This window comes from Tursiops truncatus, chromosome 16 (assembly GCF_011762595.2).
Source record: "Tursiops truncatus isolate mTurTru1 chromosome 16, mTurTru1.mat.Y, whole genome shotgun sequence".
Classification (NCBI taxonomy): domain Eukaryota; kingdom Metazoa; phylum Chordata; class Mammalia; order Artiodactyla; family Delphinidae; genus Tursiops; species Tursiops truncatus.
In genome coordinates this window covers 33065309-33085522 of record NC_047049.1, presented here as the reverse complement: position 1 = coordinate 33085522, position 20214 = coordinate 33065309, and the positions used below count along the sequence as shown (strand labels likewise).

The window sequence follows — 20214 nt, the reverse complement described above, 5'->3', positions numbered from 1 at the left end:
AGACAAATTCTATAGGAAATTGGAGACAGCAAGAGAAGATGCAGCAAGATTCCATTCCTAGACGAAAGATTCCATTTCTATAGCCACATCCATTTGAGTCGATCAGTAAAACAAAGTGAGAAGCATACCTCAACAGCAGTGAGCTGAACCACAGGCCTGATGCCCTGGGGGACCATGTACAGACTTGGTGCCCTTTGCGAGGGAAGAATGGGAAGGTTGGAGCCATCCTGTGAAACAAACATGGAAATGTCAATGCCTCCCTTTAGTTCAAGTAACTAGTGCCTGGAGTTGTTAACAAGTGTTTTGATTGGCCACTCTGAAAAAAACAGATGAGTGAGAACTCAGTAAGTACCTTGTGCCTCAGGATCAGCTCTGCAGTGACAAGGACATCCCCACAGGTTTTGTCTCCATTCATTACTGGGTACCAGAGAAGTTTGGGTGTGATGTCCATTTCTGAGTTTAGTTTCACCAGAGGAGAGCACATGCTTCGTCCTAAAAACTCATCTTTGCCCTAGAGAAACAAGCAATCCTTAAATTCCCCGACAAACATCCCTATAAACCTCCATCATTCCCCAGCCATCTCAGAAATTCTCCATTACCTACCACTTGGTCATTGTCAAAAAGTTCAATGACAACCTTGGGTGGGTTCTGTAGGACTGTTTGGGGTTCCCCATAGATTTCAATTTCATCAAATATAATCGTTTGGTCCCAGGTAGGATTCAGGGTTGAGTGGATGATCTCGGTGGTTTTACTTCGATGAAGGAAGGAGACATGAGCATATGGATCTAAAACAGAAAAAAAAGAATAACCACGGCTGAAGTCTGACACGGTAAAACCATGGCCATGGCTGAATTCTGAAATGGTAAAACTCCTGGAAGAAAATATAGGGGTAGGCTCCTTGACGCTGGCTTGGCTACGGTTTTTTGAATTGGACACCAAAAGCAAAGGCAGCAAAAGCAAAAATAAACAAGGGGGACAACATCAAACTAAAAAAGGTCTGTGCAGCAAGGTAAACCACCGAAGAAATGAAAGCCAACCTATAGATGAATAAAGAAAAAAATATAGATACACACTATGAAATATAATTCAGCTTTAAAAAAGAAGGAAATGTTGCCATTTGTGACAACATGGATGAACCTAGAGGGCATTATGCTAAGTGAAATAAGCCAGACAGAGAAACACAAATACTATATGGTATCACTTATATGTGAAACAAACAAAAAAAGTGGAACTCATAGAAACAGGCAGTAGAATGGTGCCCTCAGGGTGCCTGGGGGCAGGGGAAATGGAGAGAAGTTAGTGAAAGGGTGTAAATTTCACCTACAAGATGGTCTGAGGATCTAATGTATAACATGGTGACTGCAGCTAACACTGTATTGTATAATTGAAATTTGCTAAGAAAGTAGAACTTAAGTGTTCTCACACACTCACAAAACAGGTAAGTATGAGAGACGATGAATGTTGTGGAAATCCTTCGACAATGTGTACATGTATCAAATCACCACGTTGTACACTTTAAATATATTACAACTATATTGTCAACTATATCTCAATAAAGCTGAAAAAAGATAAGAAAAAAAAAAAAAGAAGTAATCCATTTCTCCTCCATGCTAAATAATTTCACCAAACCTTTTTGCAATTGCTTGGGAGCTGTCCTGTCTGAGCAATACCCTGCTGTCTAACTTGAAGCTTTTGCATAAGCTAAAAGGGTGCTTGGCTTTTAGCATTGCAGCATCTTATGAATGGGATTCCTTGCTTTTGTCCTGATGATGTATCTTTTATCTCAAACTGCAAGGAATGTGCTTAGAGTTTTATGCAACTTTGGTCGAGAAATTAACTTTGACTTTCAATGATTGAGTGCCCCCTGGTGGTGAATATTCAAAAATGTCTTCAAAAACCATTTTGGAGATGTGTATTACAGAGATAACCTTGAATCTGCTTTAATTTGTGAGAAAAGGAAACCATTCACATATGTTGGTTAATATTAGTGCTCGGAACATACCTCACAATTGATGTAAGCATGCTGGAGTATCAGGTAACTGCTCTTAGAGCTGTTTCCATAGAAGCCCCAGGGAAGCTCTGATGGCCTTCAGGTCCTGAAGTAGAATGCTCCCCCTATAGCCCAGGAACTGTTCATGGTCCCACGAGCAACAGCACAAATCCCCCAGCAGCAGGGGCCCAGAACCTTCCTCTTAGAACCAGTCCGAAGGCAACAAAAGCAGCTGGGGTGTCAGTGTGAGGGGTGATGAAGCCTCATGGTTTGATGGTGCTGGGAATTGGGGAGCAGGCATCAGAGGAGGTCAAGATAGACTCCAAAGTAGGGGAATGGGTGATCTGGTGATCTTTTTGTCAACTTAAGAGAGCTACAAAAAATATATATATATTGGGCTTCCCTGGTGGCGCAGTGGTTGAGAATCTGCCTGCTAATGCAGGGGACACGGGTTCGAGCCCTGGTCTGGGAGGATCCCACATGCCGCGGAGCAACTGGGCCCGTGTGCCACAACTACTGAGCCAGCGCGTCTGGAGCCTGTGCTCCACAAGAGAGGTTGCCACGGTGAGAGGCCCGCGCATTGCGATGAAGAGTGGCCCCCGCTTGCCACAACTAGAGAAAGCCCTCGCACAGAAACGAAGACGCAACATAGCAAAAATTAATTAATTAATTAATAAACTCCTACCCGCAACATCTAAAAAAAAATATATATATATATATATATATATATATATATATATATATATATATATATATATATATATATAAAGGTGAGGACTTACCAATTAACCCAAGAGCCCAGGGGTAAAAACACAGCTATAAACAGAAAGCAGAAACTGCTTTTCTTAAGGTGTTTTTTTAATCACTTAATCAATTAATGATTAGTAGTATTAAAAGACCATGAATCTTCTCCAGCACTCAGCAACCATGCTTGGCATACTCAGCGAGTATCTAATGACTGAGCAACTGACTTCATGCATATCAAACTACCCTCAATACAGAAAGGCTTTTTGTTGTTGTGAGAAATAACTCAAAGCATCCACTTGATGAAAAGTAGAATCAAGCTAGCCTGCTGTGTAATAACATGTGAGACGGAGACGTTTTCCCTTTACCTGAAAAGCTATCCTTGTCTAGAGCCATGAGGTTTCTGGCTTGATAGATATAGCAACGCAGATGGTAAATGTAGACTCCTAAAAACAACAGGACGGAGGTTACTTACAAGAAACAGAACACTGTATTTCTATTGGGAGATAATATATGTTTCAGATAAATGGGTTACCCAAATCTATTTCCCCACGGTAAAGAACACATATACAGTGGTGATGACATGTCTTCCCAAATTAATTCTGTCTCCTGCAAAATGAAACTTATTTAAAAAGTACTACAGGAAGCTCAATGCAAGTGTGTCAATCACGAGAACATACTCCTGGTGCAAACTACCTGGATTTAGGGTACTGCTTGGCATCGCCGACCTTTAAAATGACACTTGGTCTCTAGGAGTTATAGAAATAGGGCTTTCCAGACCATTTCAGCACCAGATCTAGGAAACGGTTATCTGCTAAACGTTTCTTTGATATTTCAAAGACTTTATACTCCTTATCATTATTATATTAATGCATATACGACCCTCCCCACTATGCTGCCACCCCTCCCTGCCCCTGCAAACACACATAATTTGAGAGGCAGGGGAGCATTTTGATTCATTACACAGATTCTGGAAACCAGACTACTTGAGTTCAAATCTTGTCTGTAGTGCTTACAAGCTATAAGATCTTGGTCAAGTTATTTAATCTTTCTGCACTTGGTTTCCTCCTGTAAAACTGGGGCCAGTAATAGTACTTACCTTCTAGGGTAGCTATAAGAATTAAATGAGTTAATATATGTAGAGTGCCTGGCACATGCTAAGACTTATATGAGTATTTGCTATTATTATTACAGAGTAGGCCTGCTTCCAAAATTCCTGAAGGTTATCATTGAAACCAACCTTAACTTTTTGAACATTTTTTCCGATTAGAATAATCTTTTGCGGGAGCTTAATAGGTAGCATGAGTACATATCAGACAGATTATGTTGAAATCAATGATTTGACCACCCTCTACCCCAAATATAATTTTGGAAACTGTATTTAAAAAAATCATCTCCATCAAGTGATGAAAATAAAAGTCACATTTGCATAAAGGGATTTTTATCTATCACATTTGGTGAATTCAAAGAGTTTCCTTGAGATGAACGTCATAGAAGTGAAAAACACAAATACATGTTTAAAACTTACTGTCAAAATTACAGGAAACAATGGGAGTGTTTGCTCCAAACACAGCAGTGGCGCTGTGTTTCTGTTTTTCTACACTCTTTTCATCTCCATCCTCGGTAGTATCTGCACCCTAAAATAAGAGTCAGGAAAACAAATTAACAATGCCTAAAAACAAACGAAGAGGTAAGAACTACAAACAAATGGAATGGTCGCTTTTAAAAGAGATTTTCTTCATCCAATCACTCCATTTTTTTTTTTTTTTTTTTTTTTGCGGTACGTGGGCCTCTCACTGTTGTGGCCTCTCCTGTTGCGGAGCACAGGCTCCGGACGCGCAGGCTCAGCGGCCATGGCTCACGGGCCCAGCCGCTCCGCAGTATGTGGGATCTTCCCGGACCAGGGCACGAACCCGTGTCCCCTGCATCGGTAGGCAGACTCTCAACCACTGCACCACCAGGGAAGCCCCAATCACTCCATTTTTAAACGATGAATAAAGCCCAGGACAGCGACAGAGCAGGAAGTCGAAGCCAGCCTTTCTACCCACCAAGGCCAGGTTTACCAAACCCTGCCCGTGAAAGAAAAAAAAAAAAAAAAAAAGGAGGAGCATAAAGGATACATAAGTGGATTAAGAGGAAGGGAGGAGGAAAAAGAGCAGTGGAAGAAGAACAGAGAAGGGTCACTGTGTAGAAATATAAAAGTAGCTTGTGTCCAAACACAAATTTCTAAAAATGGTCCCTGATTACCACATTGTTTTAAATCAACCATGACCACTTTCTTATTCATTCCTTCCACCTTTGTGCTTTTTTCTTCTCTGCCTTTTTATTGTGCTTCCACATGAACTGTTCTCCAATTTTGTAAGCATCCTTCTGTTTTCCTTCCCCTCACATCTGCCTATTTAACTTTCTTTGTTTGTTGAACAGTTGTAGTTTCCAAAGTATGATCCAAAGGGATGTTAACAGATGTCACCTGAAGCAAAGGTTTTGGAACAGATATACTCGGAAAAGGCTAGATGAAACAATATTAAACATGCTTCTTAGAACCTTTCATATGTAAATGGTCTAATTCATTCTACAAAAATTATTGAGCACCTAGGATGTGCAGCTTTCTCCCAAATTATGTGCAGTCTTACAGTATTGGAGTCGATGGTATTATATCGAGCACTCATGTATTTTCCCTCTGCAAATATGATTTGAATTTTGGCTATTTATTACTTACAAGGGCACCTTCAAGTTTAAAGATGGCAGCTGCGCCATGCGTCTCCGAAGGAGCCATTTTTCTCCTCCAGCATCTGCGGCGAAAGGTATCTGAACTACGCTGTTTCCAGTGAAATTTCCAGCCAATTAAAGAAGCGTATTCCCAGCCCTCCTGGTCTTTATATTCTTCCATGGCCTAAAATAGAAGTAAAACATTTAATGATAATAATCATAATAACAATATTCCTTATATTGATAAAGCAGATTATGTGGTCCATCAACAAATACGTACTGAAAATCTACTCTGTGCCCAAGTACTGGGCTAGGAGCCAGGGATACAACAAAGAACAAAACAGGCTCTCTGCCGTTGCAGAGCTGATGGACTGGGGGGGTAGAGAGAGAGAAGCAGGCAAGTAAAGTGAAATGAGATGAAATGAAATGAGTGGTGGCTGTACCATCAGGAGGGGCACCTTATTCAGACTTGGTAGCAGGGGTTGGGGGCGGCATGAGGGAATGGGTAAAGCAAATGGATTCTTTTCCAAATTGCTTTCTATTTTCTCACTTCATTAGCTCATAAGAACATTGCCATTATGATATAGTTTGGAAAATATTATGATGTCCATTTTATATAGAGAGGGGAAAAAAACGATACCACCCTCCCTAGGGTCTAAATGTCTTGTCTAAGGTAATAGCTTCTATAGCTAGTAAGTAAATCAGGGTATATTACTTCTGTAATAACTACTATCTAACGACGATAGCACTTTTAATCTTAAAAACTATATATAATTATCTCAGTTTTCAGTGTTTCTTTTCAATTCATTCAGGAACTCTAAGTGTGGTATTGGGTTAAGAGCTGAGGAAGCAGTGAAGAAAAAGACAGAGTCCTTGCCCTCCTGTAGCTGACATTTCAGTGGTGGAAATTTTACGTAAATATCTTAAAAGTATGACTAGATTTAGTAGATGTAAAATAATACTGAATAATATTTATGATCTCAGAAATAAGAGTTCCACATAGGGCTTATTTTTTTCAACTTTAAATAAACAGAAAACCCAGGTCAAGGACAATCTTATAATTGACCTTCTGGCAGTATTACTAGTGACACCAAAGTATTTTATGCAGCCAGGAGTGAGGCAGGTTAGGGAGCATGATCTAAGTCTCAACAATACTCTTTGGTAGAATAGAACTGGGCCATGTTTCTGGTCTTCTGACTGGTGGCTCAGTGTTCTTTCCACTTCACCTCGGTGCTCTCATGTGGAAGGAGGGAGTCAAGTGCCTCTAGCAACTTCTCACCCTATCCGGATAAGGATGATTCCAAAACAAATATTCATTCATTAGCTCATTCATTCTACTCCATTATTTATTAGGAACAAGGTCCGGAGCTTTGGAACCTTAGAAGTACCAAAAAGCTCACTATCTAATAAAAAGACACTTCATGACATCTACTATGAGTCAGGCACTTTTTGAAATAGAAAGAGGTCGTATTTGGAATGACCTTAGCCTGGGTTCAAACACTCTATCACTTACTAGACACATGGCCTAAAGCAAATCCATTTAACCTCTGTGAACATTATCTGTAAGATGAGGATAAAAATGCAGATTTTGTGGATTGGAGATGATGTATATTCAGGACCTACCATCACAAAAAGCACACAGAACATACCACTTATGACTGTCATGAGTATACTTTTTCCACTCAATTTATTATTATTCCATTTAAGCCTATAATACCCTAATTAGATGCATACTATAACCATTTTGCAGATGAGAAAGGAAATGAAGCCAGGATTTGAAGCCTCAGGTGTCTTGTTCCAAGTCCTGAGCTATTGCCACTACTACATTATGCTACCAAAATAATTTGTTTCTACTACTACCTCTCGAGTGGTTCTCGTTATTTAGCCTGCTTCAGAATCACCTGGAAGACTTACTGAAACACGGAATGCTGGGCTCCACCCCCAGAGTTCCTAAATCAGCAGGTCTGGGGCGGGGATACACTTTTATAACCCTTGAGCAGGGCATCAGGCCCTTGACAGGCAAATGGTTCCTGTAGAAGTCGCCGAGTTAACCGTGGTTCTGCGTGGTCTGGAAGGCGGAGCCCCCAGCTCCCTCCCATTGCTCCTCTTACCTTTGCAGTACTTGAAGTGGTTTGTGTTAAATCTCTCTTGCGTTTTCGGACCAGCCTTCGGCGTCTATGAGTATGATACATTTTTTCTGCTGCAACCCAGGATTTGGGCTTATTATCAGGAGGAATGATAATTCCATACTCCCAGCCTGGAACAGAGTTTGTGAATGGTTATCCAAAAGAGATGCACTTGCCAGATTGCCAAATAAAGTTCCAGGAGTCATTCGGTCACTGTCTGCCCCCCAACATTCTCCACTGTCATGACTGAACGCCACTGCTCCTATCACTTTGCTGCCATCAGCCAAACTGAATACAGCCCTATTCCCCTGGATCCCTCTTCGAGAAGCTTCCTTTGTGGCCCTGGGGTTCTCCTCCATGTTTCTACTTCCAGTCACTCATGGTAATTGAGTGCATCTAAGAGTAAAGCACAATGCAAGAGGCATTTGGGGACAGTGATGAAGGGTGTGGCCTGTGTAGTCAACAGCCTGGCTTCAAATCCCTGCATCACCACATGGGGGCTGTTTACTTTTAAAGTTTCTTGCAAGTTAGTAAACCTGCTGATGGTCCAATTTCCCCAGCAGAAAGGTAAAATATACCTTTTTCAAAAGAATTAATCAAAATAATGCATGCAAAGCACTAGGACCATGATTAGCATATAGTTTGCACTCAAAAAACATTAACTATTATTAAAAGGCCTGGTGTGTGCATCAAGATCATCAAGAAACTTATAATCTATTTGAAACCTTCCTTATCAATGTTAGCTCTTTCGTGTGTACTATTCCCTCTTGTAAGAAATTTAAAAGTCAAATTTTCTCTCTTGATAATTCTAAATGTTCTAGTTCGTTTAACTTTAGATTACTATTTGTAGAAAAGGATAAATATCGGACTTCCCTGGTGGCGCAGTGGTTAAGAATCTGCCTGCCAATGCAGGGGACACGGGTTCGAGCCCCGGTCTGGGAAGATCCCACATGCTGCAGAGCAACTAAGTCCATGCACCACAACTACTGACTGAGCCTGTGCTCTAGAGCCTGCGAGCCACAACTACTGAGCCCGCATGCCACAACTACTGAAGCTCGTGAGCCTGGAGCCCGTGCTCCACAACAAGAGAAGCCATGGCAATGAGAAGCCCGCGCACGGCAACAAAGAGTAGCCCCCGCTCACAGCAACTAGAGAAAGCCCACGCGCAGCAATGAAGACCCAACACAGCCAAAATAAATAAATAAAGTTTAAAAAGAAAAGGATAAATATCATTACCAGAAGCTATGTCAATAATCTGCATTACTGCTGAGTAGGGTGACTTTTAAGGCATTTTGCAGTTCTTCTTTCTGAGCTAGGGGGCCCCTGAGTGTGATGTTCCCAGGGAGGGTATGTCATGGTTAGACTAGAGAAGCTCCAAACTCCAGTCCCCTCCCAAATTCTCATTGGATCCCCGACATCTCAAAGTCCAGCCACCTGGCATCCCGTTACTTTGTATCTTTCATTCTTGACAGCCCCCCACCCTGCACCTGTCCAAGTACTTGCTTGTCCTTCAGATTTTGCGTCTGAATAGTCACAGGAAACACCACCCGACCTGGTCATCTTAGGCGAAGGGGCGTGAGACTCCTCCCTCCCAAGGAAACTTGACTTTAACCAAGGCATTGCTGGAGAGCCCCTGGTCAGGTAATAGGTCTGAAATGTTACCTCTCTCATCCACTGCACGATTAATGTCATAGACCCATGCATCATCTTCCCATTCCCAACCTGGAGGGCAAGTGAGCTCGCTGGGTGATGCTGTTTTATCACCGTTCTTAAAAAAAAAAAGAAGAGAAAGAAGCCATAGTGTATTAAATAAGATGCAAAGGTGAGATAGAATTCCTCACACTTAACTATAGACTCACTCATTTCAATACCATCGTACACATCAATCTTTCTCAGAAAAAGCCGTAATCTTTATTTATACACAATTGCTAAACAATAACTAGATTTTTAAAGAATACTTTCTGCTTCCACTATTAGGGAATATGTTATGTTAAACCACGGGAAATTGTTTTTGTAGGTCAAAAATGATTAAATGTAAGCTATTTCATATGGTTCAACTTAATATTATGAAATGACGCAACTCTTTATGAGGGGTTACACTGCAGAGAACCCATCAGAGATGGATAAAGCATGAAAAACACATGTCTTCAAGAATGGGGTAATGCTATAGGAGGTTGTAGATGCTAATCATGTAAGACTGAGCAAAGTTTACTTGAAATATTGACTTAAGTTCTGCATTAAAACTGATAGAGTTATGAAAAAAGTTCATAGTAAAGGAAATAAACGAGGTCCGTAAACAGAAAAATAGTCAGCTTCACTTTAAGAGTGTGAAAACTGAAATAACAACAGGATACCATCTATTCATGTACTGACAAAGATGTTAAAGTGGGAGGGTGAGTGTCTAGAAAAACAGCCCCCTATGCTATTGCTAGAAATATCAATTTGTACAACCTCTTTGAAAGTAGTTTGCCAATATTTGTCAAAATTTCATATGCATTGAAACCTTGACCAAGCCAACAGATGCCTCTCCTACAAAGTTTCATAAGTGAATAAGAATGTATGTATAAGGATGTTCATTGTCACATTGTTTATAAAAAACAAAGACTGGGGGGAAAACCCCTAAATATCCAAAAGGAGAGGATTAGTTAAATAAATTATAGAGGGGTACATATAATAAAACACTCTGTAGGAATTGTTTAAATGGCTCATAGATCTATATGTATTGATATCAAAAGATGTCCAAGATATATTACGTGAAAAATACAGAACTGTGCATACAACACAATTCTATTCAGGTGGGGGAAAAAAGAAGCTATATATTTGTATAGGAACAGAAGACTGCTATCAGTGGTTCAGTGGTTATCTCTGGGGGTGGGGGTGCGATATGGATCAGGGAGAAGAATTACCTTTAATTTCCTTTTATGCTGTTTGACTATTCTAAAGACATGAGCATTCAATTTGTTATGATTTTAAAAACTAGTTCCATAATAAATATAGTAAAAAAAATTTCACAACCCAGACTTTACCATGTACCAACATCTAGTTAAATAGGTCTCATGTCTTTCCTATAGGAATTAATTACAGATGCGCTTTGGAGGCTCCAGTTATAAAGGGAAGGCTTTAGGACATGAGATGGAGCAGAAGAGACCGGGCAGCCCCGCCTTGTGGTTGGTGATGCAGCGATGGTTTCTCCGAGCTCTCGCAGGAGGGCTTATCCCCCAGAGCTGGAGCTGCACTCACCGCATCTGTGTAGGTGTCCTCTGCTGGCTTCCACTCGCCCCGGGGGTAGCGACTCTCATTTTGATACAATTCATCTGTGAACTCTGTGTGACCCGCATCCGCCTCGGTCAGCAAGCTGAGGGACAGGAGGCTCACGTTACCAAAGGAGAAACATTACCAAAGGTGGTCACCGACCACCCCATCTATTTCCAATGGTGGGGAGACATCTATACCCTGGGGGTGGCCCCGGTTCCCTCCTCACCCTACCCCTTCGGGTTCTCCACTCCAAACTCTTCTTTGCACTAACAGCTTTTGACATTCCTTTGAAGAGGGGCCGCTGAAACAATGAGCCCTAAATTACAGAGAACTTCTCAAATCAGCAGAGTTGCTCCTGCCCAGTAATTAGGGTGGGGACTGGGTAAACAGCATTGTGGGCAGCTTCTTCTAGGGACCAGGCTTCTGTTTCTGTGTCAGGTCAGGGCCATTCAGCATTTTCTCAGCAAGACTCTTGGCTAACAGTTCAAAAGGATAAAGAGTCATCTTCCCTCTTTCCACCTATTTTAAAAAATGGAATGGAGACGGTCTCCTGGGGCCTAGTGTGGAAACTTTTACTCATGGCTTGCTTGGTCTACGTAACACAAACTGAAGGGAGGAGTTTACATTTTCTGGATAGTTCCTAGGTAGGGATGACAGCCAAACCAGGTCATTTAAGACTCCAAAGTCCATTTGGGCACTTGAGAAATCCATACTGACTCCCTGCCATGCCAATTTTCCTCTTGGATTTGGAACTATTTTGACAACCCAGAGAAGAAAGTACAGAGGGTCCAACTTTGACTTAAGTCTTCTGCCAGGTATCCACTCAAGTGAGGTTTCTTTTTTCCTTTTACTGTCTCTACATCTTTCCCCTGCTGTATCCTCCCCTAGAATCAAGCACTGGAAAGAAATCAGAAAACAGAAAGTTCCCACCCTTTGTATCAATTGGGCTTGTCCATCACTTCTCTGGGCCCCAGAGAAGGAGAACAGAACTGGCTGCCACCTCTGGGGTCCCATCCAGCTCAGACAGGCTTGACCTGCTTTTCCAGTGCCAATTCCCCTGGCCTTTCCCTGTCCTCACTAACCTTCCTTCCTTCTTTCCAATTCAAATCCCATTTCCCTTCCCCTCACCAGCAACCCCAACTCCAACCAAAGCAAGCTGTCATGGGTTAGAAGCAATCATGTTCAGACACTGGGTCTTAACAGACCAGACCCAGCACACTTCTTTCCCTCCTTCCCTAATCCTGTGTCATTATGGGAAACAAATGTGGACAGAGAGAGCAAACTCCAGTTTAAGGTCTTAAAATCCAATTTCACAAGCTTGTTTCCTCCAAACACAAGTACACTGTCCCGAGCTGGAGAAAAGAAGGCATTCTGGTTCCAGTGCTTTTGGCAACACATAGAAACCAGGCTTTGGTTTCCTCCAGACTCCAGGGGACACGTGCTTGCCCCCTGTACTGTTTCTTTCTTCCTGTTTAATAATAGCCTTTGACATATAATTCACATACCATACAATTCATCCACTTAAATTATGCCCTCTGCTGTTTCCTGCAGACATTGCAGCGTAACAGTTGAGAGCTGGTTTTGGTGCCCAGGCTAGATTTGGGTTCTAGCCCTGTCTACACCACTCACCCACAGTCTGTGTGCCTTTGGACAAGTGACTTAATCCCTCTAAGGTCTCAGTTTCATCTGTAAGGTGGAGATACTGTTTTTTGTTGGGAGATAATTCTTTGTGAGTCTAAACACAGGCTCCATGACCTTTGTTACAGACTATCTTCTCAAGGATGTTTATATGAGGAACAACCTCAGAAGACATAGTGTTTCTCTCCAGAGCAAAGGGCCAGCATGCTCACTACCTACCCATTATAAAGGATTCAGGAGCCCTAATCTCAGGGTTCCTTTCCTATTATACAATCCACTTCACATGCAAGTGTCACCTGGCCCTCTTTGTGTCGCCCTGTGGGAATTGGGGCTTGGGGAACAGGAGCAAATGTTGATACTCTGGTACTACTATTTGCTGTGGGCAATAGAGTCCTTTGTCTCTGCTTTAGGAGTCTTGTGTCTCCTGCCAACATCCACGAAACTGTGGCAGGTGACCTTGCTAGCTTGCAAGTAGGATAAAAATCTCAGACTCTTCATGATTTTTGACACTACCTATCTTGCAGGACTGCAATCCAGATTCAGTAAGATAATGCATATGTTTAGCCCACTGCTTCACACATTCCCATGTAATGAGTTCTCAATAATGTTAGTACCAGGTGCTTTTTATACTTTTTTGTTTTATTATGGGACATTGACGACATGTCTCAAGTTTCTGTGAGTTTCTGTGGACTTCTGCTCAGTGGGTGTGACGTAAATATGATCAAGAATGACGATGGAGAAGATTCACTTAGCAATTTCTAAGGAAAGACTTCATTACCATCCTTTTTTCTCAGAAAATGAAAAACTTACCTTTTTTCAGGATCAACTATCCAGTCTCCTTCCCATTCCCAGCCTTTTGGAGGCAAAAAGAATTCCCTCTTGAGTTTTATTTTTCCCGTGACATCAGAAAATTTATGACGACCCACTAATCCAGAAGTGCCCCATTTTCCAAACATAAGAGCTTGATTTTCATACTATTAAAAAGAAATTGGAGAAACATCATCAGGGAGCAAGAAATAAAGCCAACACATAAATTTTCAAGTCCATCTAGGACCTAGGCTAAACAATGAGGAAATGGAAAAGCTTTATATTCAGAAGGTATGGGCCTAAGTTGCCCTGTTGCTGATTATGCAACTTCGGTAAATCATTCATCTTTCTGAGACTCAGTGTTCTCATCTGTAAACTGAGGATAATACTACCTTTCTCATAGGGTTGTTCTGAAGTTCAAATGTACAAATGATTGTGAAAGTGCTTTGTCAACACTGATATATCATGCTAGTTGTTTCTACCATTTTTTTCAATGGCTCCAAATAGTGCTCCGAACCTAATCTTTTAGATACCTACAAAAGTCCTCAATTTATGAACATGTAGTCTTCTAAAACTTTATTTATAAGTCTGCTGCCGAGAACTTGGGCACATTTCCCCACAGAAACAATATTATAATTAATGGTACATTTCCTGGGCAGCACAAAGGACCCATCTGAAACATGAAGGTCCTTTAGCACCCAGCTTTTATGTGGCCTAAAAATTCTGAACCTTCATCCCCTCTGGAGTATGGTGAGTAGACCAAGACCTTTCTGGAAGCAGGTTTTGTGGCAATGGCAGACCCAGGTTTACAGGGCATTCCTTTCTAAGACAGAATTTATAAAATCTACAAAGGTCTGTTTTTCACTATGTCAACCATAAAGAGGGTTGAGGTTTGCCAGTGGTGAGAGTCTCTGTTTGGGTCCAAGCCGATATCTTTGTTTGTCTGCTGATGAGCTCACTGAGAAGACGATTTGCATAAGCAGCAGGGGAGTTTTTGGCTGAAGGATGATGGAAGAAGTTTGGGCAGGGGCCTGATGAGGAAACTGGAGGTCTCTGAGGTGCTTCACGTGTGCTAATGGTCCCGCCCCACAGCTGCTAGTTAAAGGCCTCAAAGCCACATGAGGCTCCCACCTCCACTGCTGCTGCTGCCCTCTTGTGCATGCAAGGTCCTCACCTGGATGATACTACGGCCATGCTGGCTTCCGAGTAGAAGTGGCAGGAACTGCTCCTCCACTCTGTGTCCTTGTCACTTGGAAACCAAAGAAGCCATGCATGTGCCCCCAAGTCTCACAGCCCCTTGTGCCTAAAGCTCAGAGCAATATGTAAGACGGCACTAGTGAGACCTCCAGAAATTTGGCGGGGGGGAAATTTTTGTGGAGAACTGAGGTCTGGTATTAGCCCAGGAAGGCAACAACCAGTGAAATTTCCATTACTGTCATTAACGTGCCCCTTCTGGTACTCAGAGGCTGTTAGAATTTGGAGAAACTAGAGTCACGCAAAACAACTAAAATGGGTGGATCATTTCTACACCTGTTGAAATTAGAGTTCACTCTGTGCAAGGAAGGATCTGGAAGTGGGAAACAGAGGAAGGGTTGTTCCTTGCTCAGTGCTAGCTTCTCTGGGCCCCAGCCACAGAGCTGTAGGGCAGGTGGATGCCAAGAAATCCCACAGGAGGGCAGGAGCAAGCCCCTCCCACATGTGCTCTGATGCCCCCTCCACAGCACCCAGATGACTGACCATCAACATTTGTGACTCAGGGCCTCCCCTGAGGCCTCCAGCCCACCCTCTATTTCTCTCCAGTCGCACTTCAAAGCTTGCATCCTAAGGACTTTGTGTGTGTTTCCCATGGGTTTCACTGCTTTTCACAGTGGACCGCAATGCCCCGTATCCACCCACATTGCAGGTGCTAATCCCTAACTCAGCTACAGAATCACAGTCCTCGGGGTGGAATTCTTTTTAACAAGACACCCGGTTTTATTATTGTGATAGATTTTGAGATCCTTGAGGACCGGGCTTGGCTGCTTCATCATCTTCAGCCTCTGCCTCTGTGCCCGCCATAAAGCCACCACTCCCTAAAAGCTTGGATGGGTGGATGGGTGGATGGATGAATTCTGCCACCATTTATTTACTTAATAAATATTTATAGGAGCCTACTATGTGCCAGGCACTGTTAAATTAAAAAAAGCAAAACTAAAAGATGGCCATGGGTTTTCTTGCCCAGTAAGCACATCAGAACCACAGTCCTAAACCAGTGGTCAGGCATCGTGGTGGGCAGCAGAAACACAATTACAAATTAGCTAGAATGAAGACAGTCTTCTCCGCAATTATTTGAGCATGAAGGCCTATCTGTAAAAGAATGGAGCTCATCTGAAAATTGTCAGAAGAGATCCACTGAATATATCTAATAAATTTACAACAATAAGTACTTTCAGTAAAAAGAAATCCAACTAACGCCACGTTTAGCTGTAAAAGTTTGTGAAAATTATTTTCATTGGTTTAACTCTAATGAGATTTCTAATTAGCCAAATGGATTTTTAACTCAGTGAAGGATTTACAGATTATCTCTATTGTTTTTCAAGTATCCGGGCAGCATTTTCTTTGCCCTTGGGCAAACCCCTCTGAGGCTTCCCCAACTGAGGATTGAGTCTTCTGTGGTTTAAAGACTCCAGACACTTTGCTGTAGAGTAGAAATTAACACAATATTGTAAACCAACTATATTTTCAATTAAAAAAAAAAAACACTCCAGACCCCAAGCACGCTTCTCAAGGTCGGCACCTCTCAAGCGTACTCACTCCTGGGTTGCTTGTGTGTGAATCACTCTGGGGTGTCCCAATGTAGACCTCCAGTCAATCTTTCCCTACCCACTTCGTTAAGGGCCCTGGAATGTGGGGTTTTAGGTAGCGATTATGGTGGTGGCTGGTTTGACATCTGAATATTTTCCCTTAGGATGAAAAGTAAAGTACTCCCACACAAAGAGGAAATGAGTGATGTCATTAGATGTTACCATTTCAGCAAAGACGGTGAATGTTCCTTCTGCGAAGCTATTGAACTTCTTCTCAACAGCACTTAAGCCCAGCCAGATGTTCACACGCAACTCCACAGGCACCTTTGGTCCATTGTTTTTTTCCTGTGGGTACTGTGAGATGCACAATAACATGACCTGTTATGCTCGGCACAGTACAGGCTGTGCATTAAGCTCAAAACAAAAGTAGACTGAACATCTAATCACTGTTTTCAGCAGTCTAACTTTGTTTGTGCAGTTAAAATATTTCCAAATGACCCTTCTGCAAAGATTAAAATAACAAGTAAAGCAGGAACCCCTGGGTGTCCCTGAGACCTTTTCAGGAGGCTCACAAGGTCAAACTATTTTCCTAATCATACTAGGATGTTACTTGCTTTTTTCACTGTATTGACATTTGCACTGATGGTGCAAAAGCAATGGTGGATAAAACTCCAAGCACTGTAGCAGGAATCAAGACAGTAACACCGAACTGCACTGGTAGTAACAGTTTTCTTCATCACTCTCAGTGAAGAAAACAAAATGCCAGTTTTACTTATTAATTACTTTGATAAAGCAGTAAAAACGGCTAATCCTAAATCGTGATCCCTGAACACGTCTTTTTAATATTTTGTGTGATGAAATTCTGCTGCATATTAGTGTATATTCTGAGAAAAAAACTTATGCAATTGAGCTGTGAACTGAACTAGCCTTTTTTTTTTTTTTGTGGTACGCGGGCCTCTCACTGTTGTGGCCTCTCCCGTCGCAGAGCACAGGCTCCGGACGCGCAGGCTCAGCAGCCATGGCTCACGGGCCCAGCCGCTCCGCGGCATGTGGGATCCTCCCGGACCATGGCACGAACCTGTGTCCCCTGCATTGGCAGGTGGACTCTCAACCACTGCACCACCAGGGAAGCCCTTTTTTTTTAATAGAATACCTTTTCTTCCTGAAACAGTGATTGGCTGACAAATATGGTTATTCATACTTGGATATATGAGGCAGACATTTTCTTGAAAATAAACAAAGTGAGCCTGTCATTTCAAGGATAATAGGTGACTGTATTTTGTTGCAATGATAAAATTCAAGGTTTCAAGTTAAAATTAGAATTTTGGAAAATTTGTTTCTGTCTCGGTGGGTGAGCTTGATAACATCCCAATACATAAGGGCTTTTCTTGTAAGTGATATCAGTGAATGTGATTTTTATTTATTTATTTATTTTTGGCTGCTTTGGGTCTTCATTGCTGTGCGCGGGTTTTTCTCTAGGTGCAGTGAGTGGGGGCTACTCTGTTGTGGTGCGTGGGCTTCTCATTGCGGTGGCTTCTCTTGTTGCGGAGCACAGGCTCTAGGTGTGCGGGCTTCAGTAGTTGTGGCATGCAGGCTCAGTAGTTGTGGCTCAAGGGCTTAGTTGCTCTGTGGTATGTGGGATCTTCCCGGACCAGGGCTTGAACCCACGTCCCCTGCATTGGCAGGCGGATTCTTAACCACTGTGCCACCAAGGAAGTCCCAATGAATGTGATTTTTAAAAATACTGTATGATGAAATGTGTCAACATTAGGAAGATTTGCATAACTCAGTGAATCAATATTTTCCAAATGAATGCTTAATGTTACAAAATCATGCATGGCTAAAAGAGCCATTCAAAGTACAAGATAGACCAATGGATTTTAAGGTAGCAGAGAATGAAAAGTTCACTGATACACGTCAGATTCCACACTGCAATTAACCTTTTAAAAGCTACCACTTGAGTTTGGTATTGTATCAAAGATGAGTACCCATAATTATCTGAAAACGTTATTAAAATACTCCTCCCTTTTCCAAATACATATCTGTGTGAGGCCAGATTCTCTTCATGTACTTCAACCAAGCAACCTAGTCCATCGGACGAAATGTAGAAGCAGTTTTGAGAATCCAGTTATATTTCTGTGAAGCCAGGTTTGCAAAAATGCAAAACAGTATCACTCTGCTCTCTGATTTTTAAAAGGAAATCATTATATTTTATAAAAATATATAGTTTATGTTAACCTATAATGGATTTATTGTTTATTTTAAAATATATTAATAAATACTTTTTAATGTCAGTTTCAATTTCTATTACAGTAAATATTGATAGATGTAACCCACATACACAAATGCTTTCTGGGGTCTCCAATGGCTTTTTTAAGAGTGAAAGGGGCCCTAAGACCAACAAAAAACCCACTGAATTAAATAACTCCCTAAACTGGATAATGAGTATTAACAAAATCAATAAATACATACAACATTCTCTTAAAAGCATTTTGCTGTTTTATCCACTGAGTTCGGAAACCTAATGCAGAGAATACCACTGCAGGCTGGACCCTCAGGGCTGCATTTAGCAAAGAAACACTGTGGTTAGGGCTCCACCCAAATTCCTGACACTCACATCTTCTAGGACCACAGCTTGCAGGGCTGGGAGGCAGCCTGTGACTGGCCAAAGGGAAAAGAGGGAAGCAGAAGGGGAGCTTCACCTGCCAAAGGCCCTCTCTACAGAGCTCTCCCACCCCCTGTGAAGTTTTATTTATTAATCAGTTTGCTTCCACGCACTGCTGAGGTCAATTATAATTGTGGTTCTATCTTAAGCAAAATTTATTCCACCAAGAGACACTTGAAAGAAGATAATCATTCTGGTTCTATTTTCACCCTCTTGATTAAAGAGCAAAATATCTCCCTGTTTTAAGAGAACACTATCCCCTGACTGCTTTTTCTCCTTTTGAATTTTTTTCCTCTCCCTGAAATTCCAAGGAACTCGGCTGGAGTCTGGCAGGGAGAGGGATGAAAAACCTGCATCTGGCAACTATTTGGATCTCTTTGTTTCCATCCCCAAGCCCTCCTCTGGTTCTCCTTAGGCACATAAGAGAAGTTCTTAATCCAGGGTCCTGGGATGGATTTATGGGTTCTACAAAGGCCCTGAATTGGATGCAAAATATTGGATGCATCGGAGATGTGCATTCTTTTGGAAGAGAGGGCCAGTAGCTTTCATCAGGCTCTTAAAGGAGTCTAGGACTCCATAAAATGTCCAGAACCCCGGCCCTAAGATAGTAATTCTCAAATTTTTTCAATTTGAGGACCCATTTGGTTAGGGAATAGATTCCACAGACTATCTATATTACCTTCCCTTTTTTTTCTGCTTCCCAAACACTCACTAGAAAGGAAGAGAGGCATTGCTTCACATTAGACATCAGAAGTGGAAAATCATTCCAGAAAGCAAAGCGTTCACAATGCCACATTAATATTAGTGTCACAGAGACTTCTACGGAAGTGTCCTTGTTTGAAGCCAGCAGACCTCAGGCTACTTTGGGAATGACCACCCTAGAGGAAGGGCCAGAAAAGGCTGAAATGGATCGCAACTGCCCTACAGCCATTCAATGACTGGCAAATAATATAAATCAGCCCTTCTTGGGAATATGGGTTTTGCACTTAAGTGTTTCACGTTACACAGTGACGAAGCCATACCTTCAGAAAGATGGTTTGGGTTTTCCCACAGTATTTCCCAGATGCGTTGTCCCCACTGGTGGAGTACAACACCTGGTGCGCGGGAATGCGTGCGTAGGCCAGTCTTTTCTCTCCCCGGATCATCCAGATGATGATGTCAGGCATGCTGTTCTGAGGCTGGTCATGTGAGTGGATGGAAAAGGAAGCAAAGCTATAGTTAGTCTAAGTGCAGAGACACCACAGACCCTGCAGGCTGGACCCTCAGGGCTCCATCTAGCAAAGAAACACTGTGGTTAGGGCTCTGCCCAAATTCCTGACTCTCACACCTTCCAGGACCACAGCTTGCAGGGCTGGGAGGCAGCTTGTGGCTGGCCAAAGGGAAAAGAGGGAAGCAGAAGGGGAGCTTCACCTGCCAAAGGCCCTCTCTACAGAGCTCTGAGAGGAATTTTGGAAAATACCCCCCTTTTATCTCTCCCATCATTTGAAGAAAGCCATA

At 42.2% G+C, this 20214-nt stretch overlaps 1 protein-coding gene across 5 annotated transcripts in view; it reads right to left on the bottom strand.

Moving 5' to 3' along the window:
* The window catches only part of MYOF (myoferlin), a 155679-nt gene that overhangs the window by 40453 nt on the left and 95012 nt on the right, over positions 1 to 20214 (bottom strand). For all 5 annotated transcript variants that reach the window (XM_019939645.3, XM_073794182.1, XM_019939644.3 and 2 more), the window contains 12 exons: positions 19740 to 19895; positions 16275 to 16406; positions 13273 to 13436; positions 10810 to 10924; positions 9232 to 9337; positions 7555 to 7700; positions 5454 to 5627; positions 4263 to 4371; positions 3103 to 3180; positions 604 to 785; positions 353 to 511; positions 129 to 227 (listed from right to left, as the gene is read on the bottom strand). In XM_019939645.3, the coding sequence (XP_019795204.2) occupies positions 129 to 227; positions 353 to 511; positions 604 to 785; positions 3103 to 3180; positions 4263 to 4371; positions 5454 to 5627; positions 7555 to 7700; positions 9232 to 9337; positions 10810 to 10924; positions 13273 to 13436; positions 16275 to 16406; positions 19740 to 19895 (1620 nt within the window). The remainder of the gene's footprint in view (positions 1 to 128; positions 228 to 352; positions 512 to 603; positions 786 to 3102; positions 3181 to 4262; positions 4372 to 5453; positions 5628 to 7554; positions 7701 to 9231; positions 9338 to 10809; positions 10925 to 13272; positions 13437 to 16274; positions 16407 to 19739; positions 19896 to 20214) is intronic.